The sequence below is a fragment of the Mesoplodon densirostris genome, chromosome 7 (genome assembly GCF_025265405.1).
Source record: "Mesoplodon densirostris isolate mMesDen1 chromosome 7, mMesDen1 primary haplotype, whole genome shotgun sequence".
NCBI classification, from domain to species: domain Eukaryota; kingdom Metazoa; phylum Chordata; class Mammalia; order Artiodactyla; family Ziphiidae; genus Mesoplodon; species Mesoplodon densirostris.
The window spans coordinates 117,736,816-117,752,722 of NC_082667.1; the positions used below are offsets into that span (position 1 = coordinate 117,736,816).

At 41.6% G+C, this 15,907-nt stretch overlaps 2 protein-coding genes and 1 long non-coding RNA gene across 10 annotated transcripts in view; 1 reads left to right on the forward strand and 2 right to left on the reverse strand.

Moving 5' to 3' along the window:
• LOC132493481 (uncharacterized) overlaps positions 1–619 on the reverse strand; it is a 42,906-nt gene extending 42,287 nt beyond the window's left edge. For all 3 annotated transcript variants that reach the window (XR_009532990.1, XR_009532989.1, XR_009532988.1), the window contains exon 1: positions 483–619. This is a non-coding gene — a long non-coding RNA (uncharacterized LOC132493481). The remainder of the gene's footprint in view (positions 1–482) is intronic.
• On the forward strand, positions 505–12,965 carry HYLS1 (HYLS1 centriolar and ciliogenesis associated). Of its 3 annotated transcripts, none has more exons than XM_060104060.1 (4): positions 814–897; positions 4,590–4,639; positions 9,410–9,527; positions 11,655–12,965. In XM_060104060.1, exons 3-4 carry the CDS (start codon positions 9,514–9,516, stop codon positions 12,580–12,582), a joined length of 942 nt encoding a protein of 313 aa, XP_059960043.1. In that variant the 5' UTR covers positions 814–897; positions 4,590–4,639; positions 9,410–9,513; the 3' UTR covers positions 12,583–12,965. The 3 variants fall into 3 exon arrangements, with proteins under 3 accessions (XP_059960042.1, XP_059960043.1, XP_059960044.1); XM_060104061.1 differs by having other exon boundaries at positions 873–960; XM_060104059.1 differs by lacking the exons at positions 4,590–4,639; positions 9,410–9,527 and having other exon boundaries at positions 505–897.
• On the reverse strand, positions 6,416–15,025 carry PUS3 (pseudouridine synthase 3). 4 transcript variants are annotated; one of them, XM_060104056.1, is made up of 7 exons: positions 14,943–15,025; positions 13,518–13,646; positions 11,897–12,367; positions 8,475–8,895; positions 7,794–8,359; positions 7,060–7,250; positions 6,416–6,943 (listed from the first exon to the last, which is right to left on the reverse strand). In XM_060104056.1, exons 4-7 carry the CDS (start codon positions 8,847–8,849, stop codon positions 6,633–6,635), a joined length of 1,443 nt encoding a protein of 480 aa, XP_059960039.1. In that variant the 5' UTR covers positions 8,850–8,895; positions 11,897–12,367; positions 13,518–13,646; positions 14,943–15,025; the 3' UTR covers positions 6,416–6,632. The 4 variants fall into 4 exon arrangements, with proteins under 4 accessions (XP_059960039.1, XP_059960040.1, XP_059960037.1 ...); XM_060104057.1 differs by lacking the exon at positions 11,897–12,367; XM_060104054.1 differs by lacking the exon at positions 13,518–13,646 and having other exon boundaries at positions 14,943–14,957.
• Between the last annotated feature and the right edge of the window lie 882 nt (positions 15,026–15,907).

Consider the following 15,907-nt stretch of genomic DNA (forward strand, 5'->3'; position numbering starts at 1 on the left):
TGTGAAGACCTCTACTCTTTTTCTTTTCTAGGTCTCATCGCCAGCAACTCCCAAAGCACTAGACCTTTTCCCCCAGGTACGTAAACAAAACAAAACAAATTTAAGGGTAAGATTAGGCGAAGGGAGCAGACGGGGGCATTCCAGGGGAAAACCACAAGCGAGGCCTCTTTCACCCAAGGAAGTGGGAGTGGCGGGAGCAGTTTGACAGTCACGTTGGCAAGGGTTGGAGACACAGCAATGGGTCAAATCAGAGAGCCTCGGAAACCACGGGAAGGACTCTCTGCGGATGCGCGTCCGGAACCTGCGCGTATCAGACTCCAGGAGGCAAGAGGCGGGGCCGGGGGAAGTGGCTCCAACCCGGCTCTGAGAGCCGCCCTCCCCGACGTCTCCCAGCCCCGCAGCCGCCGGAGCACGGAAGGGAGGAGACTGGTTCCCCTGAGGTGGACGGAACGTTTAGAACACCTCTCCTCAAATCTAGCTACCTCGCTGTTAACCGAGGCTTGAGAGTCCTCTCCTCCCCTTCGGGGACACCTAAAAGCGACGCCGCGTCGGTTCCGGGTTACGCGCTGGAGCTCAGCGGGTGGCGGCCCTGCCGAATCCGAGCCCGGAGTCCCAGGCCTCCTCCCGCCCATGGGGGAGGGCCAAAAGAAAATAGGCACCAATCGGGATGTACACTTGGAAGACGTTCACCCTCTGGGCCAGTAGGAAGGAGGAGGGCGGGGCCAAGGGGGCCGTTCGCTCTTCGGGTTTAAATCTGGGCGGCCGGGCGGTTAACGGCAGCCTGGGCGCGTTGCGGGCCGTGCGCCTGCGCGAGCTGTGGGACGCTAACCGAAACCTGCGGTACTACGCTAGCGGGGTGGTGGGAGTCGGTGAGGCCGTTGGACGTCCGCTGGATCGGTAAGCGGGCAAAGCTGAGAGAGATGGTGCACGGGCTCCTTGCCCGCCCACAGCTGTGGAGAGGTCAGGTTCTGAGTAGCGCGGCATTGGAGTTTCCCTCCCCTGGCTGCCGGTCTCCCCAGCACGCCGTACAGAGCCTTGACGCTCCCGCCGAGCCCAGGTGTGCGGCCTGCGGAGGCACGTTTGAGCGGCGCTGTGCGTGCCCCCGGCGCGTTCGACCCCTCAAGGTCATGATGTGCACCAGCTGCCGGTCCACTGCCAGTCCGGCGCCCGCAGCGGCGAGCACCCTCGTGGTCGCCGCTCCGCGAGGTGGACGGGGCCGAGGGGCCTGTGGGCGGCGGGACCGGTGCCCGCGGGGCAGCCGGCTTCCCCGGAGGCTGTGAGCGTCTGAGACGATAACCACGCCCCGGGCCAGCTGGTGCAGTCTCTGGTCTTTGTTGTCGTCGCGAAGGGAGAAAAGTCTTCTCCCCCTCTAGTTTCACCCTTTGTGAACTTCCGGGTGTCAGAGTGCGAGAAGCTCTTTCCCTAATGAGTTAGGATAGCGTGTAAAATTGAAGAATCCTATAGTCCTGCCCCAGAATGAAGAAAGAAAAACAACTTATTTTTTCTGGTTATAAAAAGTATACAATCTCAGTATTTGTAGAAATAAATCCAAGCACTGTTAAGTACATATTTAAAAAGGAGGAAAATACTAGAGATTCCATCAGCCACAGATCGAAAATAAAAAATCAGTGTTCATATTTGGGTTTACTTAAGATGTATTCATTATGAGTATATATTTACATGATTGGAAAATGTATTTTTATATAATTGTGTATTTTGAATATAACAAAGTATATTCATTTAAAAAGCAGATTATGCCTTATTTAGTCCCTAATAGTTTAGGAATAAGTGATTTGATCCATGCCAAATGTAGATATGCATTATCATTTTAAAAATATCTTTATTTAGCTGCGCCGGGTCTTAGTTGTGGCACGCGGGATCTTCATTGTGGCATGTGAACTCTTAGTTGCGGCCTCTGGGATCTAGTTACCCGACCAGGGCTGGAACCCAGGCCCCCTGCATTGGGTGCGCAGAGTATTAGCCACTGAACCACCAGGGAAGTCCCTGCATTATCATTTTTAATGGGTGCATGGTATTTCTTGCTATGGCTCTACTATACCACGTATTATTTAACCTATCCCCTAATGATGGACATTTGTTTTTCCAATTTCTTCATCAACAGAAAATAGCATGGTAGTGGTTACTTGTACATGTACATGTTTGCGTTCTTGTCCAATTTATCTCCTTAGAATAATTTCTTGGAAACGTTTTGTGGCTTAGAAATTATGGTACGGGCTTCCCTGGTGGTGCAGTGGTTGAGAATCCGCCTGCCGATGCAGGGGACACAGGTTCGTGCCCCGGTCCGGGAAGATCCCACATGCCACGGAGCGGCTGGGCCCGTGAGCCATGGCCGCTGAGCCTGCGCGTCCGGAGCCTGTGCTCCACAACGGGAGAGGCCACAACAGTGAGAGGCCCGCATACCACAAAGAAAAAAAAAGAAATTATGGTACATTTTAAATTCTGATTCATAATGCCAAAGTTCCCTCTAGAAAAACTCTCATCTCCCCTCCGCACCCTCCCCCAACACATAGTACACAGTGTAAGAGTACTTATTTCTCCACACTCCAGCCAGCACTGGGTACTGAAGAGTCTTACCAATCTAGAAGCATAGCTTAATGTTTTTATTTGCATTTTTAATGAGATGAAACATCTTTTTCTATGTTTATTAGTCATTATTTCTTCAGTAAATCATCTGTCTTTTCCCTATTCTGCTGGTGTTTGTACCTTTTAATAGCTTTCTAATAGGAATTTGAATTAGTGATTTTGAACCTGTTACAGTATTTCCACTAGTTTGTTGTCTCTTTGGATTATGGTTGTCTTTTTTAGGGTGTTTTGTTTTCTTTTGTTCTAATACTTTTGTTCTTGAAGCTGCATGCTTTCCTTCCGAGAGGCAGAGAAATTTGTTCTAAATCTGCAATAGCCTCCCAGCAAAGTTTAGAATCTAACTAGTGATCCAGCCCCGCTATTCCAATTTAAAATCCTTCCCTTCCACCCTCAAAATCCTTTCACTTGCAACTCGGTAAACATGGGACACTGAATTGCTTAAGATTTTGACCAGAAGGTACTGTTGGGTATTTTGGTCAATATCATCTGTATTTATCTACAAAATACAAGCTGTGCTAGCTTCTATCTGAAAGTTTCCCCCTAAGTAAGGAGAAAGGATTATCAGGTCTTTATATTAAAAAGAAAGAGAAAAAACTGACAGCTACTTGTGGACCTTATTAAATTTTATATTTTATTATTTGCAAGCACCTATCTTCTTCATACATTCGAGAAAGAAAAAGTGTGCAATAATTTAACTGCAAAGAAAACATGTTAATCGTAGTATAGTATACTACACATGCCATTAAAAAAAAAAAACTCTTTGGGCTTTTGTATTGGAATTCTTCCAGCCCATTCCAGCCCAGACTCCTGTACCATTTCTGTCCCTACTTTCCTCTGTTCTGTGTTTATCTTTTTAGTAGGTAGTTTTGTATCGCATGAACATTGAAATGAATGGTGTAATACTTCTCACAAAGCACCATTTTATTTATATATATAATATATATCTTATGTTACATGTTGTATATATTACATATGTAATATATAAAAACATATATATATATATAATCTCATTTAAACTTCACAACCTGTTGAAATAATTCCTTCCATTTTTCCAGTGAAGAAAGAAAAAGCTAAGCCCTACTTTACTCCTCACATTCATTTAGTCCCTACCATCGGTCTGACTCTGGAATTTATACAACGTATTATACAATACACATAAATGAAGTAATTCTTCAAAGTTACATTTTGTGACTTCTGATTTGCTTCATCTATGATGATTGTTCTGAGTTTTTCTGTGGTAACTACCAAAAGTAATGTCATTAGATCCTTATTCTTCTAGATTTGATAACATAACCTAGTTAACCTTGAAAGGATTTCACTTAAGATCAAAGACCCTGGAATTCCCTGGTGGCTCAGTGGTTAAGGACATGGGTTCGATCCCTGGTCCAGGAAGATCCTGCATTCCGCAGAGCAACTAAGCCCGTGTGCTGCAACTACTGAGCCCGCGAGCCACAGCAACTGAGCCCACGCGCCTAGAGCCCGTGCTCCACAACAAGAGAAGCCACCACAGTAAGAAGTACACGCACTGCAACGAAGAGTAGCCCCCACTTGCTGCAGCTAGAGAAAGCCTGCATGCAGCAATGAAGACCCAATGCAGCCAAAAATAAATTAATTAAAAAAAAGATCAAAGACCCTGATCCTCTCTTTCGCTTCTATAGAATCTGCTAAGCATGGCTTTTTTTTTTTTTTTTTTTGCGGTACGCAGGCCTCTCACTGTTGTGGCCTCTCCCATTGCGGAGCACAGGCTCTGGACGTGCAGGCTCAGCGGCCATGGCTCATGGGCCCAGCCGCTCCGCGGCATGTGGGATCTTCCTGGACCGAGGCACGAACCCGTGTCCCCTGCATCGGCAGGCGGACTCTCAACCACTGTGCCACCAGGGAAGCCCTAAGCATGGCTTTTTAGTTAGTGCTTTTTGTCCCATGTATCATTACTTTATAGTTGACTCTTTTTTTTGAGTGATTCCCTAAACTCTGTTCTTTTCTAGGTTTTTCTTTGACTTGAAAACTAATGCCAGTGAAAGTACATTGAAATAAGGTAGGAACCTGAAAAAAATAAAATGCTTTGGTTTGTCTTTACATGTTTAAGTGGGGATATTTTGCTATGCTCAGTGATCACGCTATCCTTACATCAAAATTAAAGGAGAAAGCAGTCATATTTTAAGGACATTTAGGGTATTATGAAATGTTGGCAGATCAAGTCCCAAAAACTGATGACGTGATTCAAACTCCAGAAGACCTGGATCGTACGACTGGCAATTTAGAAAAACTCTTACTTTGTCCAGCTATTTCCCCATCTCTAAAATGGGGCTCTTTTCTGGTTCCTACTCTGCTAGAATGTAAAAGCTATTGTGTCTTCTTGCTCTTCAAAACTACAGGGTCACTTCACTTCCTTATACTATTTTATTTCCTAAACTTGGAACTCTTTCAGTGAAGTCTTCTTTCTGTGGCCCATCCACTACTGAGCATCGGTGTACTATTTCTACGTTAGTATTGTTTCTAATTGTCCCATCTATTATTATATTTTACCTAGCAGCTTGAGGGTATAATCATATTTGTATACCTGGAATTTTGAATATAGGTAGGAACAAACTAATTATTTGTTGGCGGGTAAATAAAACTTTGGATCTTATATAGTATACAGTATTATATCATAAATGTGGACTAGCAATACACTCTGCTGTGATGAAAATTGTTACTATTGAGGCAGAAGGTCTGAGTTCATTTACTTTGATGTTTATTGTTTTAATTGCTATAAAGGATAATGTATTACTTAAGAGAACTTTAAATTCTTCTGAATGAATATTGGTGTTTATAAGTCATATTTTGAGGGTTACTTATCAACTTTGAGAACAAGCAACGCCCCACCTCATTTTCCTGTCCTAGTGTGTGTCTCCAGGATGTGCTTAAATCTGAAATGTAGGAGTTATCCTGAAAGGTCCCTGCTTTGAACCTGACACTCACTCAACCACGAAGTCCTGTTGCTTCTCCTTTCTTAATCTCAAATTCACCTACTTGTCTCCGTTCCCCTTTCTGCAAATCTAGTCTAGGCCATCATCATCTATTTCCTTCATTGCTCCAACAGCCTCTTAATTGGTCCCACTGTCTTGCCGTCTTGCACTGCACAGTAAAACCAGAGCAATATTTTTCCTACACAATTCTGGCTCTTAATTTTTTTTTTCCAGTGGCCTCTCAAGATAAAATTTAAGCTTTTTTAGGAAGGCCTACAAGGCTCTAAAACATGACCCTTGCTTACCTTTCCTAACTGCTGTCACTCTGAAGCCGTACTACTGTATTTACAGTTACCTGAATGCAAATGCTGTAACCTTTAACCTTTCATACAGCTGCATCTCCTGCCTTAGCCACAATTAAAGCTCTGCTACTTTATCCCCACTTTAATTGACTCCCACTTGTTCTGCAAGATTTAGCTTGCATGTCTCCTCTTTATAAGAGCTTTCCTTAAACCACTAGGCCAGGGATTGGTAAACTGCATGGCCTGTTTTTATATGGCCCGTGGGCTGAGTTTTTTCTGCACGTGTAAAATGTTAAAAAAAAAAAAAAAAAAGGACTATGCAACAGAGACAATTTGTGGCTCACACAGTGCTAGACTGATAAGCTTCATAAGAGATGCTGTGCCTTACCCACTTGGGTCATTTTCAGGTATCTTGTCTGGCACTAAACCAGTTAATCAAATATATAACTTACTAAATTTTGTATTTTTAATTTTTGACACTTGGGCAAAGCTCTTTATGAGAATTCAGATGAGTAGTAAATATCTCATTTGCTTTTAAAAAGGACAGCACAGCAAATCAGATACTTGCAGGATCTGGTTTTAATGAATTTGAACACAAGGCACAGGTTTCCAGGTGTATGTAAATATATGTCCATTTTAGAATTACTTTTTGCTTCTTCCATCTCTAATTCTCTTGGACAGGAATGAAAGAATGTTTAAATTCTTTCTTATTCAAGCAAGAACTTCTTTAGCCTAATGGTTTTTTGCTGCCTCCTAGATCTTGGTGAGTTCTCTATGGTTAAATGATGCTTTTAATTTCTGTATCAACACAAACTCTCTTTGTTGGTTTCTCCAAAATAGTATTTTCTTCCTCTAGTGTGTCATTACAGTCCCTTTTGGCTTTTGTTTCTTCGTCATGGAATAAATGTGGGTGCTCAATGCGTCCCCTACGTACAAAATGCTGGATCCGGGATTCTAATCCTTGGCATTTAGGACGATCCATTAGGGCCTTATAAGTGCGCATTTTCACTCCTTCTACAAAGGCACTGGTCTGCTTTATGATAGAGGGCTTAACATTTCTCCATTCTATCACTCCATCCACCTTTGGTCCTATAATGTATACAATCAAGCATTACACGGATACTTTACCACAGTAGAATCACCTCCAAACTTTATGTGAATCTCCCTCCCCCATAACCCTGTATAACTTTGGTTCCCTGTCATACCTGTCCTACAGGGTACCGCAACAGAGTCCAGTCCTTGTAGCATACTATACAACATCTGAGTTTTAACAGCATGATTAGCCCATAGTTGCTGAAGGTGGGTAACATTGAACTCCTGAACTTCCCGGTCATAGATCCACTTAATATTTTCAAACTTACAGTCATATAAGACTAAAGGAAATTCTACAGCCATACTAGAGAGAAAGAGAGAAGAAACAGAGTATGAGAATACACAGCAGCCATCCAACAATTCTTAAAAAACAGGATTAGTTGGGTTAAAAGGAGGGGGTAAACTTTGTCAATATTGAGTATCTAATAGTTAAGAAAATAAAACACCATCCCTAACCTTGAACAACTTTATAATTGAAAAAAGAAAAGGCAGCAAACCGTGGGTCAATTAGTTAGGCTTGGTCTACATTAAATTTCAGTGGTAACAAGTCACCTAGAAGTGAGCTGACTCGGCCCCACCATAATGCTATAAAGTTATTTAAGGGGCCTGGTCCAAACACCGGTTTCTTACTAAAGGGACAGAACAGTAACAGAAGAAAATTAAACGATACCACTCCCTGCTACATGTTCATAACATTCTACAAGTTAAGAGTAAAAGCTTCATGAAGGCAGAATCAGAGACTTAGTTATATAATATATTTTAAAATATATTCTTCCATATCTCAGGGCAATAGCTGTTTTATTTTGGGGGTCTGGGTGCTTCCTTGTTTCATTTTTTTAAAACTTACCTGTATTGAGGCTTCTGGGGATTTTTCTCTATGTTCAGCAGCTCATCAATAACCTCTGGCTTCTCCATTCCTTGGCCAATCAGAAAAAGGATAGCCATCATACAGCGGACTTGATGGTAAAGGAACGCCTGGCCAATCACTTCAAACTGACATAACTGAAAGGGTTCTTGCCATCTCTCCTCAGCCAGGCTCTGGCCTACTAGCTGCACTTGAGCAGACAGAATAGTCCTCTGAAAATTAATCACCCCGTTGGCTACATCCATTTTACATAAGTTCCTAAAATCATGTGTGCCAACGTACTTCTGAGCTGCATTGTTCATGGTTACAATGTCTAAGTCAGCACAAGGGAAGAAATAGCGGTAGGTCCTCTCAAGACAGCTGAACCTAGCACTGAAGCTAGGTTCTACGGGAGCCCAGGCCAGTACACGGATGTCTGGAGGGAGCACCCGATTGAGAATGTGGGTATAACGGATCTCTACAGCCGCATCATTGACTTCATCTTTTAAATTAAAATCCTCTGAATCCCTGCCCTTTGGAAAGTGAGAACGTAGGTCAAGAGAAATCACCTGTGGAATTAGAGAAAGATATTGTTTTACAGATACAAATAATCTGAACCCTCAGTATGTACACCTAGAATATATTGGTATTGCTCGCTTTGTGGAACAGTACAATGGCCCTTACCTGTCCAAAGGCACTAACTCCTTTGTCTGTTCGCCCACACCGGTGATAGTTGGATGTCTGTCTGTTTTCTACTAGTCGAGTCTTGGTTAGAGCCTCAAACAGTTTCTCTTCTATTGTATTGTTTGTGTTTTCCTGACTGGCAAAGCCCTGATATCCCCAGCCCAGATAGGCTATCTTTAGGGCTACGTGTCTTCGGCCGTGAGCGCTGAAATCAAATGCACGCTTAGCTTTTACAGCTCCTGAAGAATTTTCTCTAACGTTTGAGTCCTTGTTGTTGGCCTGTTCTTTTTTAAGTCTCTGTACCTCCTGCTCCAGTTCTTGCACTCTTTTTAGGAGTTTCTCAGTCTGGATTCTTTCTATGTCATTTTCAGCCATGATAAGACAACCTCAGGAATAAACAAATCATAGAGATCCACCCTATCTGAAAAGAGAGTAAAGAGGTACAATTTTAGTGCTGATTGCTTTGGTGATATCAATATCATTCCATTATGTTCAAATAGTATCTAAGATTTAATCTGATGCCTAAAGGATATGGACTTTTGATTCTGCCCAGGGATATAAGCATTAGCTTTATTATGGGTTGATCATCCAGCTATTATTTTTTTCCATCCTGTCTGGCCAATTCACAGTGGAAAGGGAAAGTAGCATCAAAAACATATTCAGCTAGCATTGTTAAGAGTAGTCAGAATTTACGGAATATGTAGATTTCATCTCTCTCTTCTTCATGAGCTGAGATGACTGAGGACGGATGTTATAGATATTTTTTCCCTAAAACATTTCCTTTTGACTTCTCATTATATTTGTCCCATCTTTCCAATCATAAGATCTGTTTATATGGAATATTTATGTCTACTCCAAGTTTCTATTGCTTTCCAATATTTCAGGTAAAATTAGTGGCTTGTATGTTCTATCTAATACTCAGTTCCCTCTTAAAGGTGGTACAATAAGAGCTGGCTTGATGGAAGAAACTTGTCAGTGATTGTACTTCATATTGGAAGTAGAATCTGGAGTCAAGATTTTCCTACTTTAAGCAGTTTTGATGGCAGAAAGAAGGTAATTAAGCATCAAGATCTTCAAGTCAAATTTAATGCATGTCCTGATAAAAGATATCTGTACCTCTAGCAGTTAAAAGTTACTCTAGATAATATAATTTAGATACCAGTGTTGAAATTCCTGGCATATTGCAATAATCTGAGGACAACTGTACTATATAATACTGGTACAGTACTAGACAATCTTTGACTGATGGTTACTTTAGTTAAAGAATATCATCTCCACATCTGTTCTAAGGCTGACTAGGTTATCTAAGTCTAGGTAGCTCATTTAGTTTTTTGCTCTTTTGAGTTTCTGTATCTATGATAGATGAAAAGTTTAAATGTAAAAAATGAAACTATAAAAGTGCTAGAAGAAAACATGAGATAACTTTCTTATAATCTTGTTGAAGTAGGAAAGGCATTTATAAGTAAGGCACTGTAGAAACTCAGAAACTGTAGAAAACCAAAAAAATGTGACTACCTAAAAATATGTTTCTACCAGCAAAAAGTCAGAAGGTAAATAACAAACTGTCAAGAAAAATGTAAAGATGGTATGTATTCCATGAATATATAAATCAGTTTTAATATAAAGATCAACAAGAAAATAATCCAACAACCTGAGAGGTAAATGGAAAGAAGCATTTCATACAAAAGGGAGAAAAAGCTTGTAAATGTATGAAAAGATGCTGAAATTTACTCAATTTAAATAAATGCCAATTTATATGAGAAGTATTTTCTTTACCAAACTGACTGCAAAGAGGAGAGGGTTTGATAGTATACCACCTTGGAGAGAGGAAGGAGAAACAAGATCTGGAATACACACTCAGTACAATTTATTTAGAGGGCATCTAGCAACAGCTATCAAAATTGAGCACATACATACCTTTTGACCCACCTATTCCATTTCTAGAAATTTAACGTACACATATGCTTGCACAAGTATGTAAAAACTTACAAGATATTTGTTGTAACATTCGTTTTTAAGAACAAAAGACTAAGTCTAAAATCAGTCAGGGACAGGATGAATAAATTATGGTACATCCATACACTGGACTTCCATGTACCTTTAAACAAAATGAAGTATGTCTACATGTACTGAAACAGCTGGATCACCAAGACTATCTTTAAGGTTCAGAAGAGTTGTATAATATGTTCCTTTATGGTATAAAAGTGCATATGAATATGGAAAATTACTGGAGAAATTATAAGAAGCTACCTTTGAGAGTGAAACTTGGTTTGGGTGGTGTGAGGTGGGGAGTCCTTGCTTTAAACTACATGTATATGTATTAGTTTTTCAGCTTAAGAAGAAAAATAGTAGAGACGCAGGAAATACTGGGCAGTAGATACCTATTCTAGATCCAGTCAGGAAACTGGCACTGGGTATTTGACGGGTTGGTCTGGGTACTAAAAGTTAATTCAGTGACAGGCTGTTGGGAAGAACATAGTTAGCTTGGCAGCTGAAGGCGTGTTATTTCTTAAGCAAAAGGAGTGTCTGCATGTATATAACTGCTTTTGTGATGGTTTTTTGAATTAAATCACTCTCATGGTTAAAAGCAAGGACTCTGAATCCAGATTGCCTGAGTTAGAATTCCAGCTCCACCACTTACTAGCTGTGTAACCTTGGGCTGTTTGATCTCTCAATGCCTCATGTTACTCATCTGTGAAAAGGGGATACTAAGAGTACCTATCCCACAGTTGTGAGGATTACGCGAACTTAATAAATGTGAAGCACGAAAAACAGTGCTGGATACATAAAGTGTCCCTCTAAGTACAAGTTACATAATGTACATTAAGTATTGTGCCCCATATCATTAGTCTCTTTGAGCTTTTCTCATGCCTGAACTCACCTATCCTAGGAGCTACTAAAGATGGCAAGACTACCAGGCAGTAAAAGTGGGAGTGAATAAGAAGAGAGTGGAAATGAAAGCAGTTAATAAATTCTCGAGTTGAGTTAATGCCCCTCCAAAGTGCTCCCATACTGCCCGTACTAATCTGTATTTTACTATATACTTAACTGTTCTACTTATGACTGCCTTAGCCATTCTTTCTCCATTTCACTGCTATAAAATAGTACATAAGAAGGGAATGAACGATTTTGGGGCTGGAAATTTATTACTGGAAAACTGATCGGTGTTTTCTCTTGCAGAAGGTCCTACAGTGTAGGGGAAGCAGTGGAGGAACTTATGAGACCTGATGGACAAAAATGGGCCAATATGGATCCAGAAGAACGAATGTTAGCAGCTGCTACAGCTTTTACCCGTATCTGTGCAGGGCAGGGTGAGGGAGATGTCAGGAGAGCATTCCAGTCCATCCCATATGATCCCTACAGTAAAGCCTCAGTAACCCCAGGAAAGCGACCTGCTCTTCCTGTGCAATTGCATTACCCACATATAGAAAGCAATGCCTCTTCAGAAGCAGTCTCAGAGGCCTCCCAAAGACTCCGAAAGCCCGTGATGAAGAGAAAGGTGCTGCGTCGAAAGCCAGGTGGGGAAGTACTAGTGACGGATGAGTCGATCATCAGTGAATCAGAGTCTGGTACAGAAAGTGACATGGATGTCTGGGACTTAAGACAAAGGCTGATGAATCTGCAGTTCCAGGATGACAGGGAATCTCCAGTTGATATTTCACAAAAATTTAGTCTACCACGTGAATACCAAGGAATTTCTCAAGATCAGCTCATCTGCTGTCTACGAAGAGAAGAAATGGGCCCTCCAGCTTATGAACAAGACCTGATCGTTGCCAGCCGACCCAAGTCCTTTATTCTCCCAAGGCTGGACCAGTTGAGCCGAAACCGGGGCAAGGTAGACCGGGTAGCCCGCTATTTTGAGTATAAACGAGACTGGGACTCGATGCGGTTACCTGGTGAAGATCAGAGGAAGGAATTACGCTGGGGTGTCCGAGAGCAGATGCTTTGTCGTGCAGAACACCAATCCAAGCCTCAGCACATATATGTTCCAAACAATTACCTAGTACCAACGGAGAAGAAACGATCTGCCCTTCGTTGGGGTGTTCGTTGTGACCTTGCAAATGGTGTGATGCCCAAGAAGCTTCCCTTCCCTTTTTCTCCTTCTTAAGTCTTTTTTTTTTTTTTTTTTTAACCTGTCTCTCCTTTCACAGCATTGTTTGGGATAACCTGGTTCTTAACCTCTCTCCTTTTACTTAAATACAAACAACTAACTCAAAAGACCATGGAACACAGAGTAAGGACTTCACCCATCACTGGTCCTTCCTAGGTGTATGTCACATTGGTATCGGATACCACTTAACTTCCAAATTACCACTCATATCTAGCAATTGCAAGAGGAATCATGCCAGAAAAAGAAAAACAGACCTGGTCTTTCTGTTTTGTCAGACTAGTAAGCAAAGCCAGCACTATTTCTGTTTTATAAACTTGTTACCTTTGGCTAGTGTGAGTTGCTGTTTTTATGAGTGTGTTTTTAAAGTTGCTGGGCAGTAAGCAACTGCCCCAAATTAAAGAATTTTGGAAATTTGTGAAATTGACCTTATTTTTACTTAAATACTTCCCAAAGATGATCTCAAACCTAGGTTATGATTCTGCTTCCAATCATACTCCCCATCATACTCTCACCACCTAAATAATGAGAGCCAAAGGGAATGAACAAAAACCTGCCCTTTACACACAATCCTAAAGGAGGAAAGGTAACAGCATAGATAACCTTCGTTACTAAAGGAATATAGTAAATCCAGCTGTTTTAATAATTTTTAATAGATGCCCAATAACAGCACCGTGTGACATGCAAGATTCTAACCCAAGTTTTGTTTCAGAATTACTTCAGCAACATACTGTCCTCCATTTGTTACTTCTAGAATGCCATAGTTTTTATAATTTGCCACTAAGATTTTCTTAGAAATTATGCCTGTCACTTGAAGGCTATTCCCACTCTGCAACAGAATTTCAAACTCCTAGCAGCTGGAACCAGATGGAGAGATAATAACCAAAATGAATCTGGTCTATTAGGGTACAGGCCAAATCACTAATTTAGCTCACCTGAACTTGGATCTATTTGTTCCTGATGCTTCTGGCCCCAAAACACCTAAAATCTGGAGGTTGTCAGTTTTAGCATTTAAGCCAGAAGAGTGACAGCAGAAACAGCTTGCTTGTTCTAGGAAAAAACAGCTGTGTAACAAAAATGAATGACCTTGACCATTACTATCTGCTAAAATACATTTTCTCCGTAATATTTACGCGACATTCATTCATTCACTCACCCAGTTCCATTGTTAGGCATTCATCAGGGAAAGTAAGAATCAGTGACTCAAAGATATATGTAGGTAGGATACATTCACTGCAAATACGTAAAAACTGCAAACTACCCAACAACAGTGAAGTAATTAAACGTTAGACTATTAGTCACTGGAAATCTATGGTAAGCTAATAGAAAAATGCAAATTAGGTCAAACAAGTTGCAAACTACCGTACAATCTCAGTCATACTGCACACGCAAGGCACAAGGAAAGATCAACACACCTAACTCTAGGTGGTGGGATTAAAGGTAGTTTTTATTTAAACCTCTCTTTTTTAAAAGTTAAAAGCCACATGGCACTTTTTACATACAAATTACAGCAAAACCATGATTTACATCTTCATATCTCAAAGCCCAATATTAGCGGATCAAAAAATTTCCGAAGTGATTATCTAGTTCAACCCCTTATATAACCGAAAAACTAGTCCAAAGGGGTTAAGCGAGTAATAAGACATTTTGGGGAAAAGAGGACTCCTGACGGGTGAAGCACAGTGGTTCCCAAACAGCCATGTAATACCTGGAGGGGGGCCACCAAATTACCACAAAGGAATTTCGTGCGTGCGCTAAGCATTGACTGTAAATATTAAAACAGCCGTCGCTAGACTTTCGATGTATTTTTTGAAGTTAAAACGGTTTAGTCTCGAAAATATTAGTAACCAGTGGAAGTAGTAGGAAGAGCATTCCCCATAATAAACTTTTAAACCAAAGAAGGAAGCAGGGGTAACAGCCAAAGGATTAGGAAACACGCACTATGATCACTAATACTGGAAAGTAATCCCCCAAACAATTTGAAAATCGTTGCCACGCCTGCCCACCCCCACATACTACTGGGATCCCGACCTCTACGAATATTTCGTTTTATGAGCAAACAAAATTCTAACTGAGGCATAAGAGATTACACTCCGCAGTCCCAGGGCCCTCAAGGAATCGAATTAAAGAAGCTCCTACTGCTGCACGTTTCTGACAAGTGCTCCGAGAAGCACCAGACACAAAAACACGGTCTTTAGCGAGTTCCCATTTCCATGCTCTAAAGAGCGCTTTCCTGAAAAGGTCAAGGTATGGGAACAGGGGCTTAGAGGGAAAGGGAGAAACGTCCATCTGTTTGTCCATCTGTCCGTTCCCCTTTGAAGAACCCAGAAAATAACCCACCCCAAAACCCCCACATTTACCTTCCGGTCGTCGGCCACGCAGCTTTTCTCGAGACAGGAAGCTGTCCCTTTGCGTCTTCTACGCGCGTGTCCGGGGCCTCATGGGAAATGTAGTCCATCTTCATGGGAAATGTAGTTCTAAGAGCCGGGAGTGCAGGCTTGACGCTAAAATCTGCCTAATGTTTTCTAATCTAGTCACCATTTGTCCACCTCCAACAAGGCAGAATCTGGGTCCTGCGGTAGGACAAGAATAAAAGGATAATTTCTAGTGCGCTAAAATAATAGAAAACTAAATTAAAAAACTTGGTCTGATTTTATTCGTACTTAAATTACTAGAAAGTTATCATTGAGAGTCAAAAACATTTACAATTAGAATCCACATGGAAAGGCTGAAAAGGAATGTGATAATCTCAAAACAGACGACTGAGGTGTCCGAGAGTGACCGAACAGGGATGGGGAGTCTTGCTTCAGCACCACGGAGAGATCATAACTAGGTTTTGTTTGCGCGTTTTTTCTAGAGATGCTGATCGAAACCTCAGGATTCCAGTTAGAAAACTGGCGGGGTGTGTGTGTGTGTGTGGAATCTGGTTCTTTTGTCCAAATTTAGCAGTCATTAGTGCACAGAATCTATCCCGGATTATGCAGGTGAAGGTAGCAGGTGAAGGTTGTACCGAAAGGGAAACCGTTTTCTCCGGATTGCTTTACCAAGAGGCGCGTATCAGAATTAAAATGAAAATGAGCCAGTATGTGGAAACATCACAGGTATCTAGTAACAGGGACGGTAGTTAGAGCTTGAACAACTTTACTTCCTCTCTGCATCTTTCGCATTCGAATTCATTTGTCAGATGAAACTCACCAATTCTGACTCTCCACTTTCCTATGCCATTCACTAGCCTTTCTGACATCTTGCAACGTAGAAGCAGACATTTCGGGGGGACGCGGGCACGAGAGCTTGAAGCGGGGTGGAGGGGTCCTGCCTCACCACC

Excerpts from the sequence above, each read along its gene's own strand:
- PUS3 (XM_060104057.1), bottom strand. The coding sequence starts at position 8,849 with ATGGCTGAAAATGACATAGAAAGAATCCAGACTGAGAAACTCCTAAAA. Across the intron at positions 7,251-7,793 it reads CCCCAGAAGCCTCAATACAG|TATGGCTGTAGAATTTCCTT; the intron begins GTAAGTTTTAAA and ends CTTTCTCTCTAG. Across the intron at positions 6,944-7,059 it reads TGCGGTACCCTGTAGGACAG|GACCAAAGGTGGATGGAGTG; the intron begins GTATGACAGGGA and ends TATACATTATAG.
- HYLS1 (XM_060104059.1), top strand. The coding sequence starts at position 668 with ATGTACACTTGGAAGACGTTCACCCTCTGGGCCAGTAGGAAGGAGGAG. Across the intron at positions 898-11,654 it reads GTTGGACGTCCGCTGGATCG|AAGGTCCTACAGTGTAGGGG; the intron begins GTAAGCGGGCAA and ends TTTCTCTTGCAG.